General features: G+C 35.1%; 1 protein-coding gene across 2 annotated transcripts; it reads right to left on the minus strand.

Moving 5' to 3' along the window:
* Positions 1–12,244: 12,244 nt before the first annotated feature.
* On the minus strand, positions 12,245–17,524 carry LOC107470816 (uncharacterized). Of its 2 annotated transcripts, XM_052255826.1 has the most exons (7): positions 17,219–17,524; positions 16,768–16,895; positions 16,460–16,563; positions 16,257–16,344; positions 15,980–16,041; positions 15,294–15,442; positions 12,245–12,914 (listed from the first exon to the last, which is right to left on the minus strand). In XM_052255826.1, the coding sequence occupies exons 1-7, from the start codon at positions 17,329–17,331 to the stop codon at positions 12,821–12,823; spliced, it is 738 nt and encodes a 245-aa protein (XP_052111786.1). In that variant the 5' UTR covers positions 17,332–17,524; the 3' UTR covers positions 12,245–12,820. The 2 variants fall into 2 exon arrangements, with proteins under 2 accessions (XP_052111786.1, XP_015945725.1); XM_016090239.3 differs by lacking the exon at positions 12,245–12,914 and having other exon boundaries at positions 14,653–15,442; positions 17,219–17,518.
* Positions 17,525–17,923: the final 399 nt, after the last annotated feature.

Raw genomic sequence — 17,923 nt, forward strand, 5'->3', positions numbered from 1 at the left:
TCTAAGTCTACTACAACCTTCAATTGGTATCAGGAGCTAAGATCTCAAGAATCAAGCTTCACCGCTTGGAGCAAAGATCCAATAGCGAACAACTTAGGCACAACCACAGTTGCCTACTCCCTCACTGAATGCCAGTCAAACAACAGGCCTCCTTTCTTCAACGGGAAGAACCATGCCTACTGGAAAGAGAGGATGAGGATCTTCACCCAATCTATTGACTACAACATATGGAAGATTGTTGTAAGCGGTCCCAAGATCCCAACAAAAACAAGTGCCGATGGAGTGGTGACTCAAAAAGAAGAAGCTGAATGGAATGAAGACGATAAGAAGAAGATGGAGCTGAATGCTAAAGCCATCAACCTTCTTTACTATGCTATCAGCTTTGAAGAGTACCCAAAGGTGTCTAGATGCAAGACAGCCAAAGAAATATGGGAAAAACTCTAGGTTACACACGAAGGCACTAAACAGGTCAAAGAAACGAGGATTGATATGCTGCGAAAAGAGTACGATATGTTTAATATGAAGGATGGAGAAAGCATTGATGAAGTGTTTGAGAGACTCTTAATCATAATCAACAACCTTGATGCTATGGGTACAAACTACTCAGAACAACCCCTAGTGAGAAAACTCCTTAGAAGCCTCACAAAAGAATGGGAAACCACTGCCACTATCCTAGCCGAGAGCAATAACCTAAGCCTTATAACCTATGATGAGCTGAGAGAAAAACTCCTTGCCTATAAAATCACACACACAAACCCGGACTCAAAGAAAAAGGAAATAGTCCTCAAGTCAAAAATGGAATCAAGAGAGAATGAGTCCAGTGAAGGTATTTCAGATGATGAGCTTATGTTTTTTGTTAGGAGATTTAGAAGGATGATAAAGAACAAGGGCAAGTACAAGGGTTCAAGCTCAAAGGAACACAAGATGGACTTGAGTAAGGTGACGTGTCATCATTGCAAGGAGGTTGGACACTTCAAGCTAAACTGTCCAAAGCTCAAGAAGGAGGACAAAGGAAAGAAAGAAAGGAAAAGAGTGCTCATGGCAACTTGGAAGGATCTTGAGAACGACTCCAATGAAGAAGAAGAGTCTGAAGGCGAAGATAAAGACTGCTTCATGGCTGGAAACAATAATCTTGATGAGGTAAATTACTATAACTTATTTATAAATGATTTATATGCTATTATTGATGATCTCACTCTAAACACCTCAAAACTACTAGATAAATACAATAAGTGCAGATCTGAAAAGATGTGTTAAAAGGTGAAAATGAATTTTTAAAAGAAAAAGTGAAGGAAACTGAACGTGTCTTGGACATTATTGAAGAAAACAGATTTCTAAAATCTGAACTTGAAAAATTAAAAAGAAATCACATTGTGGATCCTTCTCAAGAGTTAATTTCTGAAAATAAAATATTAAATGATATGATTAAAAGGCTAAATGGTGACTTAGCAAAATTTGCTCAAAGTTCTAGTAACTTGGACAAATTACTTGCAAGTCAAAAACCAATCTTTGAAAAATCTGATTTAGGTTATATAACCAAGGATAGTGCAGTTTTTAATGATTTCTCTATGAAATTTGTGGCTTCTTCATCAAATACTAAATCCACATTCAACAAATCTGGTATTGGACATGTTCCCACATTTGAGGAGAAATTTGATGAAGTTTACACAAGTGAAACTGAGCCTTCACCAAGAACCCAACCTACTTCAAATAGGCCAGGTTTGGAGTTCAATTCGAAAAATGAGGTTGCTTTCAAGAAACCACAATTTTACAACAAAACCTCATATTCGAAAAGTCCAAAAGTTTTCAAAAAAATCTGGTGAAAATGCTTATACAAAGAGGAACAATTATAACAAAAATCAGTTTGTCAAAAGAAATGCACCTCTTCCAAAAACCAGAAAATTTCAGCCCTTCAATCATTTCCAGCTTGGTAGCTCATCTCAATTTCAGCAACATGCATCAGGAAATCATTGTTTTAATTGCAAAAAATTTGGTCATTCATATTCACAATGCTTCATTGAAAAAAGAATTGTTGGAAGCCAAATTTACAATGTTGTGTGTGATTTTAATGCACTTGGGCAACCAAGATGGATTAACTTCAAAGGATCCAAATTAATTTGGATACCTAAGGTTACTTGAAGTTCTTCATGCAGATTTGCCTAGCATCCAAGAACAAAAAGGATATATGGTACTTGGATAGTGGATGCTCAAGGCACATGACTGGAAGGTCAACTTACTTCATCAAACTAAACAAGTGTGATGGAGGTTTTTTGACCTTTGAAAATGATGGTAAAGGTAAAATAATTGCTGTTGGAAAAGTAGGTAATGAACACTCTACCTTCATTGATAATGTATTTTTGGTATGTGGATTAAAGCACAATCTTTTGAGTATAAGTCAACTATGTGATTTAGGATATTTAGTGACTTTCAAAAGACTTGAATGCTGTGTTGTAAATGAAAAGACTAATGAAGTGCTTTTTGTTGCCAAGCGTTTTAATAATGTGTATGGACTTACCCTTGATGAACTAAAGGATCAAAATGTAGCTTGCTTTTATTCTAAAGATTCTAAAAAGTGGCTATGGCACAAGAGATTGGACCATGCAAGTATGTTTCAAATAAACAAACTTGTAAAGAAAGGGTTAATAAGAGGTCTTCCTTTGATAAGGTTTGACAAAGACATCACTTGTGATGCTTGCCAAATGGGAAAACAAACAAAAAGTTCATTTAAACCAAAGGAAGACATCTCTACTAAAAGGCCACTTGAATTGCTACACATTAATTTATTTGGTCCAACAAGAACTCAAAGCCTAGGTGGTAAACATTATGGTTTAGTGATTGTGGATGACTTTTCTAGGTTTGGTTGGGTTTTATTTCTTGCACACAAAAATGAAGATTTTTCGGCCTTTGAAATCTTCTGCAAGAAAATTCAAAATGAAAAGGATTTAAAGATCTCTTCTATAAGAAGTAATCATGGAACCGAATTTGAAAACAATTTATTTGAATCCTTTTTGTGAGGAATTTGAAATATCTCATAACTTCTCTTGTCCAATGACACCACAACAAAATGGTGTTGTAGAAAGAAGAAATAGAAGCATACAATAAATTATAAGAGCTATGCTTTATGAGAGCAATGTTCAAAAATTCCTTTGGGCTGAAGCGGTTAACACAGCTTGCCACATTTTGAATAGAACAATCATAAGAAAATTTTTGAAGAAAACACCTTATGAACTTTGGAAAGGTTACATACCAAACTTAGACTACTTGCACATATTTGGATGCAAATGCTTTGTTCTTAATAACAAAGATAATTTGGAAAAATTTGATCCAAAGGCGTATGAGTGCTTATTTGTAGGATATTCCACAACTAGTAAAGCATATAGGGTTTATCATCAAGATGCTAGGATTATTGAGGAGTCCATACATGTTATATTTTGTGATACTAACTTGGTGCAAAGTGTTTTGAAAGACTGTGATGCATGGAATCAAGCTCAAAAGAACAGTGAAACTGCACAAAATCATGAAAATAAAACTTCTGGTCAACCTAAACCAGAAACTATAGCTGCTAAAAATTTAAGAGACAATTCTGTTTTGTCTCATGAATCTGAAGGAGATCCTGAAACCAGCAGTACCCAGAATCCATTAGTGACTGAATCTGCCTCCAAGTCAACTAGACCTCGTGAATGGAGATTCTTGAAGAATTATCCTGAGGAATTTGTTATTGGGACGTTTCTCAAGGGGTTAGAACTCAGTTTTCAACTAGAAAGGCCAATGAAGGAACAAACATTCCCCTTCTCTCTCAAATGGAGCCTCAAAATGTCAAAGAAGCCCTTAATGACCCTTCTTGGATAAAGGCATGGAAGATGAGCTTCTTGAATTTGAGAAGAACCAAGTGCGGACATTGGTTCCAAGGCCGAATGGAAAGAAAGTGACTGGCACCAAGTGGATATTTCGGAACAAGTTAGGAAAGGATGGTAGCATTGCAAGAAACAAAGCAAGGCTAGTGGCATAAGGATATAACCAAGAAGAAGGAATAGACTTTGATGAATTCTTTGCCCCTGTTGCCCGAATGGAGGCCATAAGACTTCTCTTAGCTTATGCTGCTTTTTGTAGTTTTAAATTATATCAAATGGATGTGAAATGTGCATTTTTGAATGGTGTGATAGATAGAGAAGTGTATGTGGAGTAGCCACCTGGTTTTGAAAATAAAGAGCTTTCTAACCATGTTTTCAAATTATCAAAAGCTCTCTATGGTTTGAGACAAGCTCCTAGAGCTTGGTATGAGAGACTTAGCTCTTTTCTCTTGAAAAATAATTTTCAAAGAGGCACCACAGACACTACTCTATTTATCAAGAACTCTAATGATTCTTTTATTTTAGTCCAAATATATGTTGATGACATTATTTTTGAATCAGCAAATGAATCCCTTTGTACTGAATTTGAAAAACTCATGACAAGTGAATTTGACATGAGTATGATGGGTGAACTTAATTTTTTTCTTGGGCTGCAAATTAAACAAACTGAAAAGGGTATTTTCATTTATCCAGAGAAATATGCCAAGGAACTAGTTAAGAAATTTGGTATGGATAATGCCAAACCCATGAGAACTCCCATGCACCCTAATTCAAAATTAGACAAGGGAGAAACTGAGAAAGATGTAGATGAGACTAGGTATAGAGAAATGATTGGCTCTCTTGTGTACCTAACTTTCTCTAGACCCGATATTGTACAAAGTGTTGGAATGTGTTCAAGATTCCAATCCAAACCTAAAAAGTCTCATCTTTCAGCAGTTAAGAGGATCATTAGATATGTTCATGGCACATCCAATTTTAGTCTTTGATATCCTAAAATTGATGATTTTTCTGTAGTTGGTTATTGTGATGCAGATTTTGCTGGTGATAAAGTTGATAGAAGGAGCACTTCAGGCTTATGTTGCTTCCTTGGAAAGTCCTTGAATGTTTGGTCAAGTAAGAAGCAGCCAACAGTGGCTTTATCCACTGCAGAGGTTGAGTATATAGTTGCTTCTTCTTGTTGTTCTCAGCTTATGTGGTTAAAAACACAGCTTGCTAATTACAAGTTAAATGCTAAAAATATTCCCTTGTTGTGTGATAATATGAGTGCCATTAATATTTCTAAAAATCCAGTTTTGCACTCTAGGACTAAACATATTGAAGTGAAATTCCACTCAATAAGAGAACATGTTCAAAAGGGGGATATTTGCATTTAATTTGTTAAATCAGAGGAGCAATTAGCAGATATTTTCACAAAATCACTAGCTGAGGACAGATTCTGTATGTTTAGGACTAGTCTAGGGATTTTAATCCATGATTCCTTGTTTGAAAGTTGCTGATGTGTTTGTTGGAGTTTTTGTCTCATAAACAGGTATGAGACAATTCTGGGCAAGTGAAGAGCGTTCCCTTCAATCAGCGTGTTCTGGATTTGTTGCACTTGCAGATCTTTCTGAGCCAGCCTCGAAAATCAGATCATGAGTGGTCCAACATGTTTCCTTAATTCAAACCACCTCTGGGCCCAATATGAATGCTACATATTTTTTGTTACCTTTTTGTTGGCTTGTGTGTTGCAATTTTTCTTTTTGTCCAAAAAGGATTTTTCATTTTGGTTTAACTTTATTTTGTTTTTTAAGTCCAAAAAAGGGTTTTTCAAATTTTAAAATTAATTTTCTGTTTTAATTTTAAATCAAATAATATCTTTCTCTTTATGATGTCAAGTTCCTTCAAGTCAAATCAGAAGGTGATGCAGTTGCATAGTGTGTGAAAGTTTCTTTTGGGTACGGTTACCAACACTCCTTCTCTTCCCTCTATAACTCCTTCTCAAACTTTTCGGTTTCTCCCCATTATCTTTACTGCTTCTCTTCCCTAAAAAATATGAAACCAACCAAATGAGGAAGAAAGTTATTTCAAAAGGGCCACAGCGTGAAAAGATTCATAAGCTTCCTGCAAAACCAAGACCTTAAACCCGTTCTCAGGACCAAACATTCACTCCCTCACCTTCTCCTCCTACCTCTCCTCCACAAAATGATCCCATGGTGCAGACCAAGAACACACCAAGATTTCCAGCCTCTGCCAAGCTGACGCCACCACCAAGGTACCGCCTTCAAAACCTAGTTCTTCAAAATCTAGCTCATCAAAAGGCAAACGCCCTGCTGCTGAAGAACCTGTTCCTGAGTCAACTCAGCCTAAGCCAAGGTCTGTTCCATTGCGTTCACAAAGAGGTAAACCTCGTCTCCCTCTCAAATCAGTTAGAGAACCAGACGTTGATTCTTTTGCTCATAAATCCCACTTCATGACATCTCACTCCAACTATAATCCTTATAGATTTAGGTCTGCCATGAATAATGACTTTTATGATGGAGTTATTAAGTATTGTACCCCGTGTCCCTCTTTTCTTGCTGATTTACCAACTTTAAAAAAGAAAGGTTTTTCTTTTGTTGAAAATTTAGAATTTCTGGACTGGAATCACGTTTTTAACATAAAAAAGCATGTTTATCCTCTTTTGGTCAAAGAGTTTTATGCAAACATGACATATCATGAGGGTAGTGTTCATTCTTATGTTAAGGGCAGAGACATTGTTTTAAATGATGAAACAATCAGTGATTCTTTGAAGTATATTGATGTTGGGTCGTGTGCTTATACTTCTATTAAGTAGGATAAAGGAGTTGGTATTTCTTACAATGATGCTTTGGCTCATATTTGTAAACATGTTTCCTTGATTGATGGCATTACACCAACTCACAAAGCCCTAGGATATGAACGTGCTCAGTTGCACTGAATTGTCAACCACATCATACTTCCTCAAAGTAGTTCATATCAAAGGGTTTCTTACACTGACACTCTTATTTTATATGCCCTGCTCACCAAAACAAAAATTTCATTTGCTTATTTGATGGTTAGATACATGTTTGACTCTGTTAGAAGTGAGAAAGACAAAGCACTTCCTTATGGCATGTTTCTAACTTGTATTTTTGAGAATTTTGGTGTTGACTTGTCCAATGAGAATTATGAAAATAGACATTCATATCTAAAGGGAGGTGGTGCAGTGAAACAGCAAAAAGGATCAACTCGTTCTGAGAGAGTGGTCTTAGATGATGAAGATGATGACTTTATTCCTGAGGAATCTCCTCCTTCTTCCACCGAGGGCACTTCCATCTCCACTAGACAAAAATCTGCTCTATTGAATGTTGTCAAAAATGTGGTCCAAAAGTTTGTCTCCCAATCCAATCACATGATTGCCATGAGTAAGGAACAAAGGAAGCAAGCAAGCAAGCATGAGAATTTCCTCCGAAAATCAAGGGATAGAGTGGCTGTGTTCATGACGTTCATTGATAACCTTCAAAAGGATAACGACCCTGCCACTGATGCTAATGAGGAAGCTGATTTGGAAGAGAATGGTTCAGATGCCTAGATTTGTCTCATGAAGCTGCTGTTGTCTGCTCTTTTTTGTCTCATGAAAACTGTCTCTTTTGATACTTTTGAACTAGTTTTTTGTTGTCTTGGATGACTGTAATACCCTAACTACTGCTGCACATTTTTTTAACTTATTTGATATTTTGGACTGTGCTCTAACACTTTCCTGCAGAACTTAAGCTGTTGTTTTTGTTGATTTGCTTTTTGTCCGCCATTGATGACAAAAGTGGGAGTAAATGGCATGATAAAAGCATGAAGCATTAACATGTGAATTTAATTGTGATCCTTTGATTGCTGCTACTTTTTTTTTGTATTGATGGTGCTACAATGGTTTGGGCATGAGAAATTGATTTGCTTTTTTGTAACTGAGTTTTTCTTTGGCATGTAAATTTGAACTGATGTTTTATTTTTATTGCTGACATGATATGTTCAGCATTGGGCTGAATTTGTGGTATTGATTGTTTAAAATCTCTTAGTCAAGATAAAGCTGTCTAGCTCTTTATTGTGTTATCTATAAGTAAATATAAATATGAACAAAAAAAGGAGAACACAAATTCAAGGGGAGCTACTCTTGAAAAGGAAAGGGGGAGCAACATAAAAGCAAGTAACATCATTCAAAGGGAAGTTCCTTAACTTAAATAAAATTCATTTCTTTTTTTATCATTGTTTAAATTATGTTTATCATCAAGGGAGAGATTGTTGAGTTAAGAAATTAACTAAATTAATTAATGATGACAAATATTATTTTATTGGGCAAAGTATATAATTAGTGTTGATTGTTTATGATTATATGAGGCTGATTATTTATTGTTACAGGCCAAAACTCATCATTGCAGTAGCCCAATAGGAAGGAAAATAAGAAACAAATCTGGTGGGCTACAAATCATCAAACAAGCCCAAAAGAAAACTAGGCGAGGAACCAATGGGTTGAACTTGATACAAACCCGATCCAATCCCGATTGGTTCTCTCATTCAAACTCTTCCCATGTGCCTTCACCAAAAGTAATGTACATCTATCTTGTCTTAATCAAAACTCAGAAAAAGAAAGAGAAAAAGCTTAGTCCTTAAGTTGTTCACAGCAGAAGAAAGAAAGAGAAGGTTAGACAAGAAAGGTTGAGGTCAAATCAGCAAATTCAAACCAAATCAAGCTTAGGCAAAGGTTAAAGGTAAACCATTTCCTATTGTATGCATACTGCTTTCCCCTCTTCTTCCCAACACTCTACAAGTCCGAAATAGGATACAAGGGAAAGATGATTTGTGCTGTTCTCTGCTGTGTATCTACGGTCACAAGTGTGTCTTGGGGACCAAGTAGCTTCTCAATGGCCAAGATCTGGGTTTACCATTGAGGATATCTGTTTTCTGCTTTCCTATAGTTTTCGGTCAACTAGAGAAGGTCAGAACCAAAGTTTCTATTCTGAGGATTAATGGAAAAAAATGAGTTGGTGGGTTGGTGAAGTACACTGCTCAAGGGTTGACCTGGGGAGAGCAACCCAACAAGATGCAAGGAGATAAAAGAAGATTTTTCTTCATTCAGAATCAAGGAGAGATAACCAGTGTATTGAGTTTTTGTTTTGAGAAGTGCTCCCTGATGAAGTTCATCTACATGGACAATATTTTCTTTCAAAGAAGCATTCCGCCAAAAATGAATAACTGAATCAGAGACATGCAAATTTGGTTTATCACACAGCAAAGAGGCTGTTGAAGAGTCAATCTCCTTCATGTTTTAAAGATTGTAATTTATTTTTCAATGTTTATCTTTCTGTAATTTCTTGAGTGAAAAGGCATAATGAGAGATCTCAAGTAAAAGCCAATGAGTGAAAAAAGGCTGAGTGATACACTTGAGAGAAAAGCCTAGAGTGATTTCAAATTTCTTTAGGTAAGTCTGTGTCTTGTATCTTGTACCTGTTAGGTATCCCTTTCTTAGTTGGGTTAGTACTAAGAGTGAAAGAGTTGAGTATTAGCATAGTCAAAGTCAAGTTAGGTTAGAACTTGAGTGTGAAGGGATTGTGTCAATCCTGTGGAATTGGTGTATGTAATACTTTAATTATAGTGGAAATTCCACTACTGTTGTGGTAGAGACTAGACGTAGGTTGCATAGCACAAGGCAACCGAAGCAGGATACATGATGGTGTTAGCTTTTCTCTTCTTTGATTTGTTCTGTTTTCTGATATTCATGAGACAAAAATAAATTGTCTCATAAATTTCTGCTGCTGAGTTCAAATAGAATCAGAATTGAAAGTTTGCTTTAAAGGGTTAAGTCTATCAAATTAAAAGAAAGGCATAGATTCAACCCCTCCATCTTCTCTAATCCTACTACAACCTTCAAAATTACACATATATTTATACACAAATATATTGGTGGCTGATTTTAGTGGCTAATTTTAGTGTACAAATATCATTTTTGAAAAATTTTATATTGGATTCTTGTTAACTTATTCGGGAATTTTTAATTTTTTTTCACTTGAGAGAGTAAAATATGATCTCTCATTATTAATTTTATAAGTGAGACTGAAAATAATATGAGAAAAAAATTGGTTAAATTACACAGTTGGTCCTTATACTTTCACTAAAATTATAAATTGGTCCCTACAATTTAAAAATTTGTAATTGGTCCCTAAACAAAATTAAATTTTGTAATTTAGTCCCCACCGTTCAAACAATGTTTGATTTAACAAAATAGTCCTCAACATATTTACTATTTTAAACATGTGAGTTGCACGTGTTTAACAGTAAGGACTAATTTACAATTTTAATAAAAATATAGAAACCAACACTATAATTTAACTATTTAAAAATGACCAAAAAATCCCTAACCCACCCCACCCCTCCCCAGCCTCTCACTATCACTTCTCCACTTTCCAAAACAGAGGAAAAAGAGGAAAGAGCATCATGAATTGAAGGAACACGTTGCTCCTCAACACTCTCCTCTTCCTCTTCATCCTCAACTACATTTCTCTATTCCTCTACTTCCTCACATACTCTTCCAATTCTTCACGCTCCAATGCCAACCTTCACAATCAAGTTCCTCTCTTAAGATCACAGCAGCAACAACAATCGCACCATCACTCTTCAAAGCCATGGCCAATTCTTCCTTCTTACCTTCCTTGGACCGATGTCGAAGACTCTAAGGCCAACTCCATAACCCGCTCCTGTGAAGGTCGGAAACAGCTTCGGTGGGGACTCATTGGCGGTGAACACACGGCAAATAACGTTGCTGCGGGGAGCGGCGCCACCGTGGTAGGGGAACTCCTCCCAGCTGAAGGCTTCTACGACGTTGAAGTCAGAGGGGTTTTGGATCGGGAATCCCTTAAACACCACGACCTCTTTCCCAAATTAGAGAATCCAGGTACTCTCTATTGCCCTTGATAGACTCCGTAAGTGACACTGTCATTGCTGCAGGAGGAGCCACCTCCGCTGAAAATCTAACTCCATCGTAAACCTTCTGCTGTGGAACCTGGATCTCCATGAATGCCTCTGATGCCACCATCCTCGATTGATCTCACTGTTAACTCTGAAATGGTTACTATTAAAGAGAAAATGATAAACTATATAATATATATTTTATCAAATAACGAATTTGAATAATAATACAAGAGAGAAGGATTTTGCTTGTGATGAGGTGAAGTCCTTGATTATTGCTAATTTAAATATAATTGGGTGTTGAGTTGAATTGAGCTTAGACATGATTCATGATTCATGATTCATGATTCAACGATTCTGGGATTGTTGTTGTTGAAGCCGTATTGTTGTTAAAAAAGAAGAACAAAAATTTTGAAGAGAGGTGGAGGAAAAAAAGGGGAAAAGAGGAAGAAGGGGACATTATGATAAATGTGGGTTTTTTTTTTACGATAAACATTATTGAGGATCTAATTACAAAATTTAATTTTGTCTAGGGACTCAATTACAAACTTTTAAAGTGTAGAGACCAATTTGCAATTTCAGTAAAAATATCGAGACTAACTGTGTAATTTAACCAAAAAAATATTAAAAAATTAAAAATTATATTTTACTCATTTAATTAAAAAAATTAAGAAAATCCATCTCTCATATTCATTAAATATGATTGGAAAACAAAATTAATGTTAAATTGATTTGTGAAATGGATAATTATTTATAAAAATAAAATTAAAAGAAATAAAAACTCAATTAAAAATAGTAATTGAAATATAAATACCTGCCAGTGAGGGATGGTGGCCAGTCATTTTTCTCTCATTAATCAATATATTCTATCACTAACTTTTTCTTTGGTTTTAGCACAGTTCAAAAACTACTCCGTACGGATCGAAATTTTATTTAAAGATTTATTATTGGTCAATAAATTGCTGCATACACAAGACAAGATTTAAACTCAGACACTTACTTAAGCGGATTAATAACTTATCACTAGATCAATCCAATTTGATTATATTCTATCACTAACTATTATTAAAAAAAATTTAAATATACCAAAATTTCAATATGATACTACAAGAGGAGATAACTGACCATATAATTATTTTCTTTAATATTTTACTTTAGAATTTTAGTATATCTGCAACTAAATATATTTTAACATAAATTACAATTAGATCATTAATGATCCACGAGAAATTAATTATTACATTTGATGTTAAATATTTTTAAATATTTATAAAATACACCAAAAATTTAAAGTAATAAATAAATTTTCAACAAATATATATACCAATTTAGATATGTTTATAAGTGACTTTTTTTAATTTTAACTAATAAAATGTTACAACTGATAACAATGACATGAATTAAAAAATGAATGCATAAAGGTAAGTTTAGATTATGAGAATAGAAACTAAAATACAATAGAATTGAACTAAAGTTTATTCAATTGAGATAAAAGAATATTGTGTACATTGAAGCAAGGATACTACTCTATATATAGAGTTTACAAGAGCTGGACATAGCAATAAAAAAACAGAAAATGCCAGAACACCAAAACAAACTAACAGAATTAAAAAATTAATTTAGGTTTATAACTACCATTTTGTACTTACTCACTCACTCATAGATCCCTCAAACTTAGCAGTGGGTTGAAAAACTACTAGATGTTGTCTCTAAACTTGTGAAACAGAGGAGCTGAAAGTGGTTTAGTGAAGATATCCCCAATCTGAACTATGGAGAGTATATGAAGAACATAAAGCTCTTTTTGATTTACTATTTTTCTAAGGCAATGAAGATCAATTTTCATATGTTTGCACCTTGTATGAAACATTGGGTTGGCAGCCAATGAATAACCGCTTTGATTATCACAATATATAATAGGTGCTATTGATTGTTGGACTCTAAGTTCGTTTAGAAGTTGTTGAATGGACACCAATTCTGACTGAGCTGCTGCCATGCTCAAGTATTCTGCCTCAGTGCTGTTGTGGCTAACTTTGGCTTGTTTATTGCTTTTCCATGATACAAGATTGTTTCTTAAGTATACATAGTAACCAGTGACCGATTTTCTGTCCTTCAAGTCCCCTGCCCAATCCGAATCTGTAAAGGCAAGCAATCTCAAGTTAGTACATTTTTTAAATCTAATACCTGCTGACACTATACCTGCCACGTATTGTAGTATCATTTTCACCGCTTTCCAATATTCAATTGTTGGTGAATGCATAAACTAAAAGACCTTGTTAACAGAAAAGGCAAAGTCAGGTCTAGAGATAGTCAAGTACTGAAGGGATCTCACAACTTTTCTTGGAGCAAAAATGAGCCGAAAGAGAGAATAATTTTCGACTAAAGTTTTTGCTCGGTGACCAAGAATCATTCTGAAGGAAGAGATTTTAGAGATATAATCATTCATGTGCTTCCTTATATCAGCTTAAATTTTGAGAGAAGTGGTTTCATGACATGATATCAGAGCTCGTCCAATTCAATGTTGTTGGAACAAGTGTTCACGTTCTAAACTATCATTTTTGAACATGAATGAGGTGTATTACAAATCTCAAATCTCTTAGGGATAAGATCTCTGAAAAATTTTTAAGTGTAAGACATCTCTTATCCTATGAACAAGTTTTAAGGATTGAGTTAGGCATATCCAATTTAAATTCTAATATCATACCATAGCTTCTATGAGTTTAGAGTTCGATTCTTGTTGACTAAAAAAATTTAACATAAGACATATAAAAAAAAATTATAGGCCTATGCAAAAATTTACACAAATTTAAAAAGAAATTCTTGAATGAGAAAACATATCAAAGATATAACAATTCACATATCTCTTTCTATTAGCTTAAGTTTTGTAGAGAGGTGATTTCACGACAAAAATCAACCATTAATCCTCTGTTTTCTATCTTAATATAGAGTTGTGGAGATTGATAATCAACATGTAAGTATAGAATTCAGCTTGGGTCATAGACACTATATTAGTAGTGCTGTATACGGTAGTCCCAACCCAGTTATCAATGAAATTTTTGCACCTACTGCAAGTCTGCAAGAGAATTTTATGCTAGACATACATGATACATAAACTTTTGCAGAATTAATTTTTTTTAATTGTTTTCTTGCGTGACAGCACATTATATTACTTTTTATTAATTTGACGTATCAATTTTTATCATAATAAATAAACAGAGAAAAAAAATTACTGAAGTAAATTGCATAATATTTTTAGCTGATATAGTACGAAAGTTGCACTTACTCAAAATTAAGTTCAGTAAAATTAACAGAAGAATTAGGATAACTTATTTATTTACCAACCCAACTGCACAAGTATATATATTTAGATGCACATTATTGCAATTATTTTTTAAGCACATAAACTGAACCTTAAACTGAACCTTGTAAATTTATAATTTTGCCGTTGATTACCTACTTAGAAACTTAATCACATTAAAATTGCAATTATTACTGTTGTAATACAACCATTACTATATGCATGTACCATCACCATGCATTAGCTGATTTTGTATGGAAATATATGCATTAGACGCTTTTTATTGCCACCAGTGCAGTGGAACAAAGTCAACAAACCTCATCAAATTTTCACTTTACTTCTTTTCACAATGCATTAGTCATGCTATATACTAAAAACCGCCAGTTTTCTACTCTGAACCTTCATATTAATTTTTATTGTTACATAAATCTCCAATAATAATTCGAACCGACTTAAAGAAAACAAGACGTTCTTTTGCTCATAAAGGCTCCTACCTATAATGCTGCTTGGCTACCCACTATGAAAGGAGATTTTAGTTTAAAAACTTTGCTCTTATTATAATGGCGAATCAAGATATTAGTTGTTAAAATAACCTTTGCTGCTATCTAGTGTCGCTTTACAAATTATAAAAGGAAGTTTATCAGCAGGGTATGTTCAAATCTTACATTTGGCCTGGCAGAATTATTGTCCCTCATTAATCTCAGATATCAACAAGAACTAAGAAGCTTTTCCGGCAGTTCTATAGAAGGAGGATACATGTCCAAGTAATTTGGCACGAAGTGTAGGCCCCTCTCAGAAAAGGAAGCAAATTGTAAACTTGGCATGGAAAATAAAACTAGTTATAGCAATGAATTTCCCCTTTTGACTCAACTGTGAGAACATTAGTTTGAAAACCATTGTCTCAACTATCAAGCAATGCTATAAAGTTAAGTATATTTCCATTACCAAGTACAAAAACCAATCATCACTATAAGAAACCCCCTCCCCCAGTCCCCCACTTTTCTTTTTCTTTCTCCCTTTTTTCCCCTCTTCTGTCTTCTTTTCCGGCTCTCGATTTAAATTATCCCCCAAACACAATTGTACACACTACTTGGTTTCTTAATGAAGACACTGAAATTTCAAATTCCAGGACTTGGGTTATTTAGTCAAATTTAATTCACCAGGTAGCATTGTTGGCCACCAACCATCTTGCATATAATCCAATAGCTAAAGCTTACATGAAATCATCCTCCATTTCTTGCAGTGTTTTGCTTCCTGATGCAATGTTCTTATTGGATGTCATATTCTCTGCAACCATCAAACCCTTGTAGCTCCTCAGTTCGGCTTGTCTCTCCTTTTCAAGTCTTTCCAATTCCTCACGGCGTTTCTGCACACATAACATGATTAAATAAATAAAGCTTTTCTTTAATTGTATGCTTTTTGCATATGATCCAGGCATTTTGTGTGAGATGCTCTATCTTCAACCAAGGAAATGTGAATGCAAAACATTAAGCTAAGTTACCAACAAAGGTACATGAATTAAAATTTGCCTATGCTACATCTCATAGAATAGAAGACATTTTATTTTTATATGACAAGCTTGGCAGAGACATACATCACAGAAACCTTAAGATGCAATGCTCAAATTATTGACACAATTACACATCAAAAAAGACATCCTAAAAGACAAGCTGAGAGATACTGATAATTCAAGCTGCATGAAATCACAAGAAAGAAGACATTTCTGTGCTTCTGAAGGGCATGCAATGTGCAAGTTAAGAAGATAGGACTAAGCACGAAAACAATAATTCATTCACTCGAAAGAATGTTTGGGCACAATTACAATATATCATCTGAATCAGATTATGTTATGCATGTCTACAGAGATACCTGTGGATAAAAAACAGTATTTTGCAATGCTTACCTTGTCTCTCATTTGTTGCTTTCTCTCAGCTCTTTCAGCTGCATTAACTGCTTCACGCTCAGCTGCAGCACACATTCATATAAAGATCAGAAAGGCTAAAACAAATTTTCAAGCGAATTAAACATGAGAGAAAATGAAAAGTAAAGCGCTAGCTTTGATGGCAAAAAAGAAACATATGGAGAGAAGAATTGTCACGTGACCTCTTTTCCCAACAAATAACATTTTTATTTAATAAAAGAAAGGCACCGAGGATACATGTAGGAAATTCCTTAGTCACCTCTCAAATCAGGTTTCCTTTCCACTTTTGTTTTGTTTAGCCTGTTGACAATCTCATTGATCCGCTTCTCCACTCTCACAGTTCGGACCTAAAATGCATGAAAACCAGAGATACTCTCAAAATTCACAGTCAAACATCAATTCACCACCCTCTCCCAATGCCACAAAGACAATACCAAACAAGAATGAAGTTCAAAAACATACCATTTTGGGGTTGTGGAAACCAACTTGACCAACATCCATTGAAGCAGTTTTCTTTAAATTGGCCCAGGGAGTATAAACAACATCAATATTGTTCACCTTATTTCCTGTCATGAATGAAGCACATAGAATAAGGAATTACACAGAATAAAAATAGCCATGAACTAACAACTACATATCCGTCTCAAGAGTATGAGAATTATTTCCAAATATAACCAACGTAAGGAACTAACATCAACAAGTGTAACCAGAAGCATTATTTATAGGTAATAATTTCTCACAGATAGCTACAATCAGTAAGACGTTTTTACCTTGAATCGAATTTGCTTTAACAAGCTGAGCACAGTCCTCCAGTAAACCTTCACTAATGTCATCAATAGTCTGACCTTTGTGCAGTCTTACATATACATGTGCTGAAGACATCTTATCAACATGGAACCTACACAATACACAGCTTACATCAATACCCATTAAATGGTAGAAGCTTAAACAAACCAAACAACAAAAAGCAAAAAAACTCCAGTTTCAATGCAACACTGAATGGAATAACCTCTAGAATTTCAGTAATTCACGACAAATTAACAGCCTTTAACATCCAAATTTCTTAAACGAATCAACAAAACAACAGATAAATCAAAGATACAAAAAGGAGGCACGTAGAAGCAAAATTTATCCCCCAAAGCAACCTAATTTCTGGAAACGAACGAGAAAAGACCACAAAATCGCTAAACGAGAAGCAGGGAATTGCGGATTGGGGATTACCAGATATCTTCAGGGAAACCATATTTGATGAGTTCTTCGTTCTCGTACTTGTCGAGACCCATGAAGATGGTGTAATCGCCAGCTTCAGGGCGTGCCTTGAAGTAGAAAACCATCGGAACGGAACCTGCTTTCTTCTCACGCTATCTCAACGAAACGCACACACCAGAGAAAGAGAGAGAAGAGGGAAAGTCTCAATGGTTTTTATTGCGTGCTAGGGTTCTCTGAATCTTTCAGAGTTTTCTATACGAATCGCTGCATGAATTAAAAAAGTAAGAAACCTTTCGTCCCTCTTTCTTTGGCTCCTTTGTCTTTTTTCTCTAAACGCAATCATATGCGTTTGGGGCCGTTCTACAAATACCAAATTTTATCGGGCATTTGTTTCAACTTTCAACATTAGAAACACAATTCCAAGAAATGAAATTATCACCTACACCCCGGTCCGGCCCGAAGACCCGACCACTTTGGGACTAGTTTAGCCCGACTCAATTTCAAAAAGTGGCCCGACTAATTCATTCAACTGGGTTAGAGCTAAGGCTCAAGTCACCCAACCCAGTCCGATTGAACCCGCAAACAAAGAAAATACGCATCTTGCATCACGGATTAGGCCATGCACACACACTCACTCATTTCCCCAAAGTACCAGAGGTAGAGCAACGACTAAATTCTCATTTTGGTCATGAGATTTACACAATTATTTATTTTGGT

This window comes from Arachis duranensis, chromosome 10 (genome assembly GCF_000817695.3).
Source record: "Arachis duranensis cultivar V14167 chromosome 10, aradu.V14167.gnm2.J7QH, whole genome shotgun sequence".
NCBI classification, from domain to species: Eukaryota; Viridiplantae; Streptophyta; class Magnoliopsida; order Fabales; family Fabaceae; genus Arachis; species Arachis duranensis.

Excerpts from the sequence above, each read along its gene's own strand:
- LOC107470816 (XM_052255826.1), bottom strand. The coding sequence starts at position 17,331 with ATGGTTTTCTACTTCAAGGCACGCCCTGAAGCTGGCGATTACACCATC. Across the intron at positions 16,564-16,767 it reads TAAAGCAAATTCGATTCAAG|GAAATAAGGTGAACAATATT; the intron begins GTAAAAACGTCT and ends CATTCATGACAG. Across the intron at positions 16,042-16,256 it reads AAGGAAACCTGATTTGAGAG|CTGAGCGTGAAGCAGTTAAT; the intron begins GTGACTAAGGAA and ends TGTGTGCTGCAG.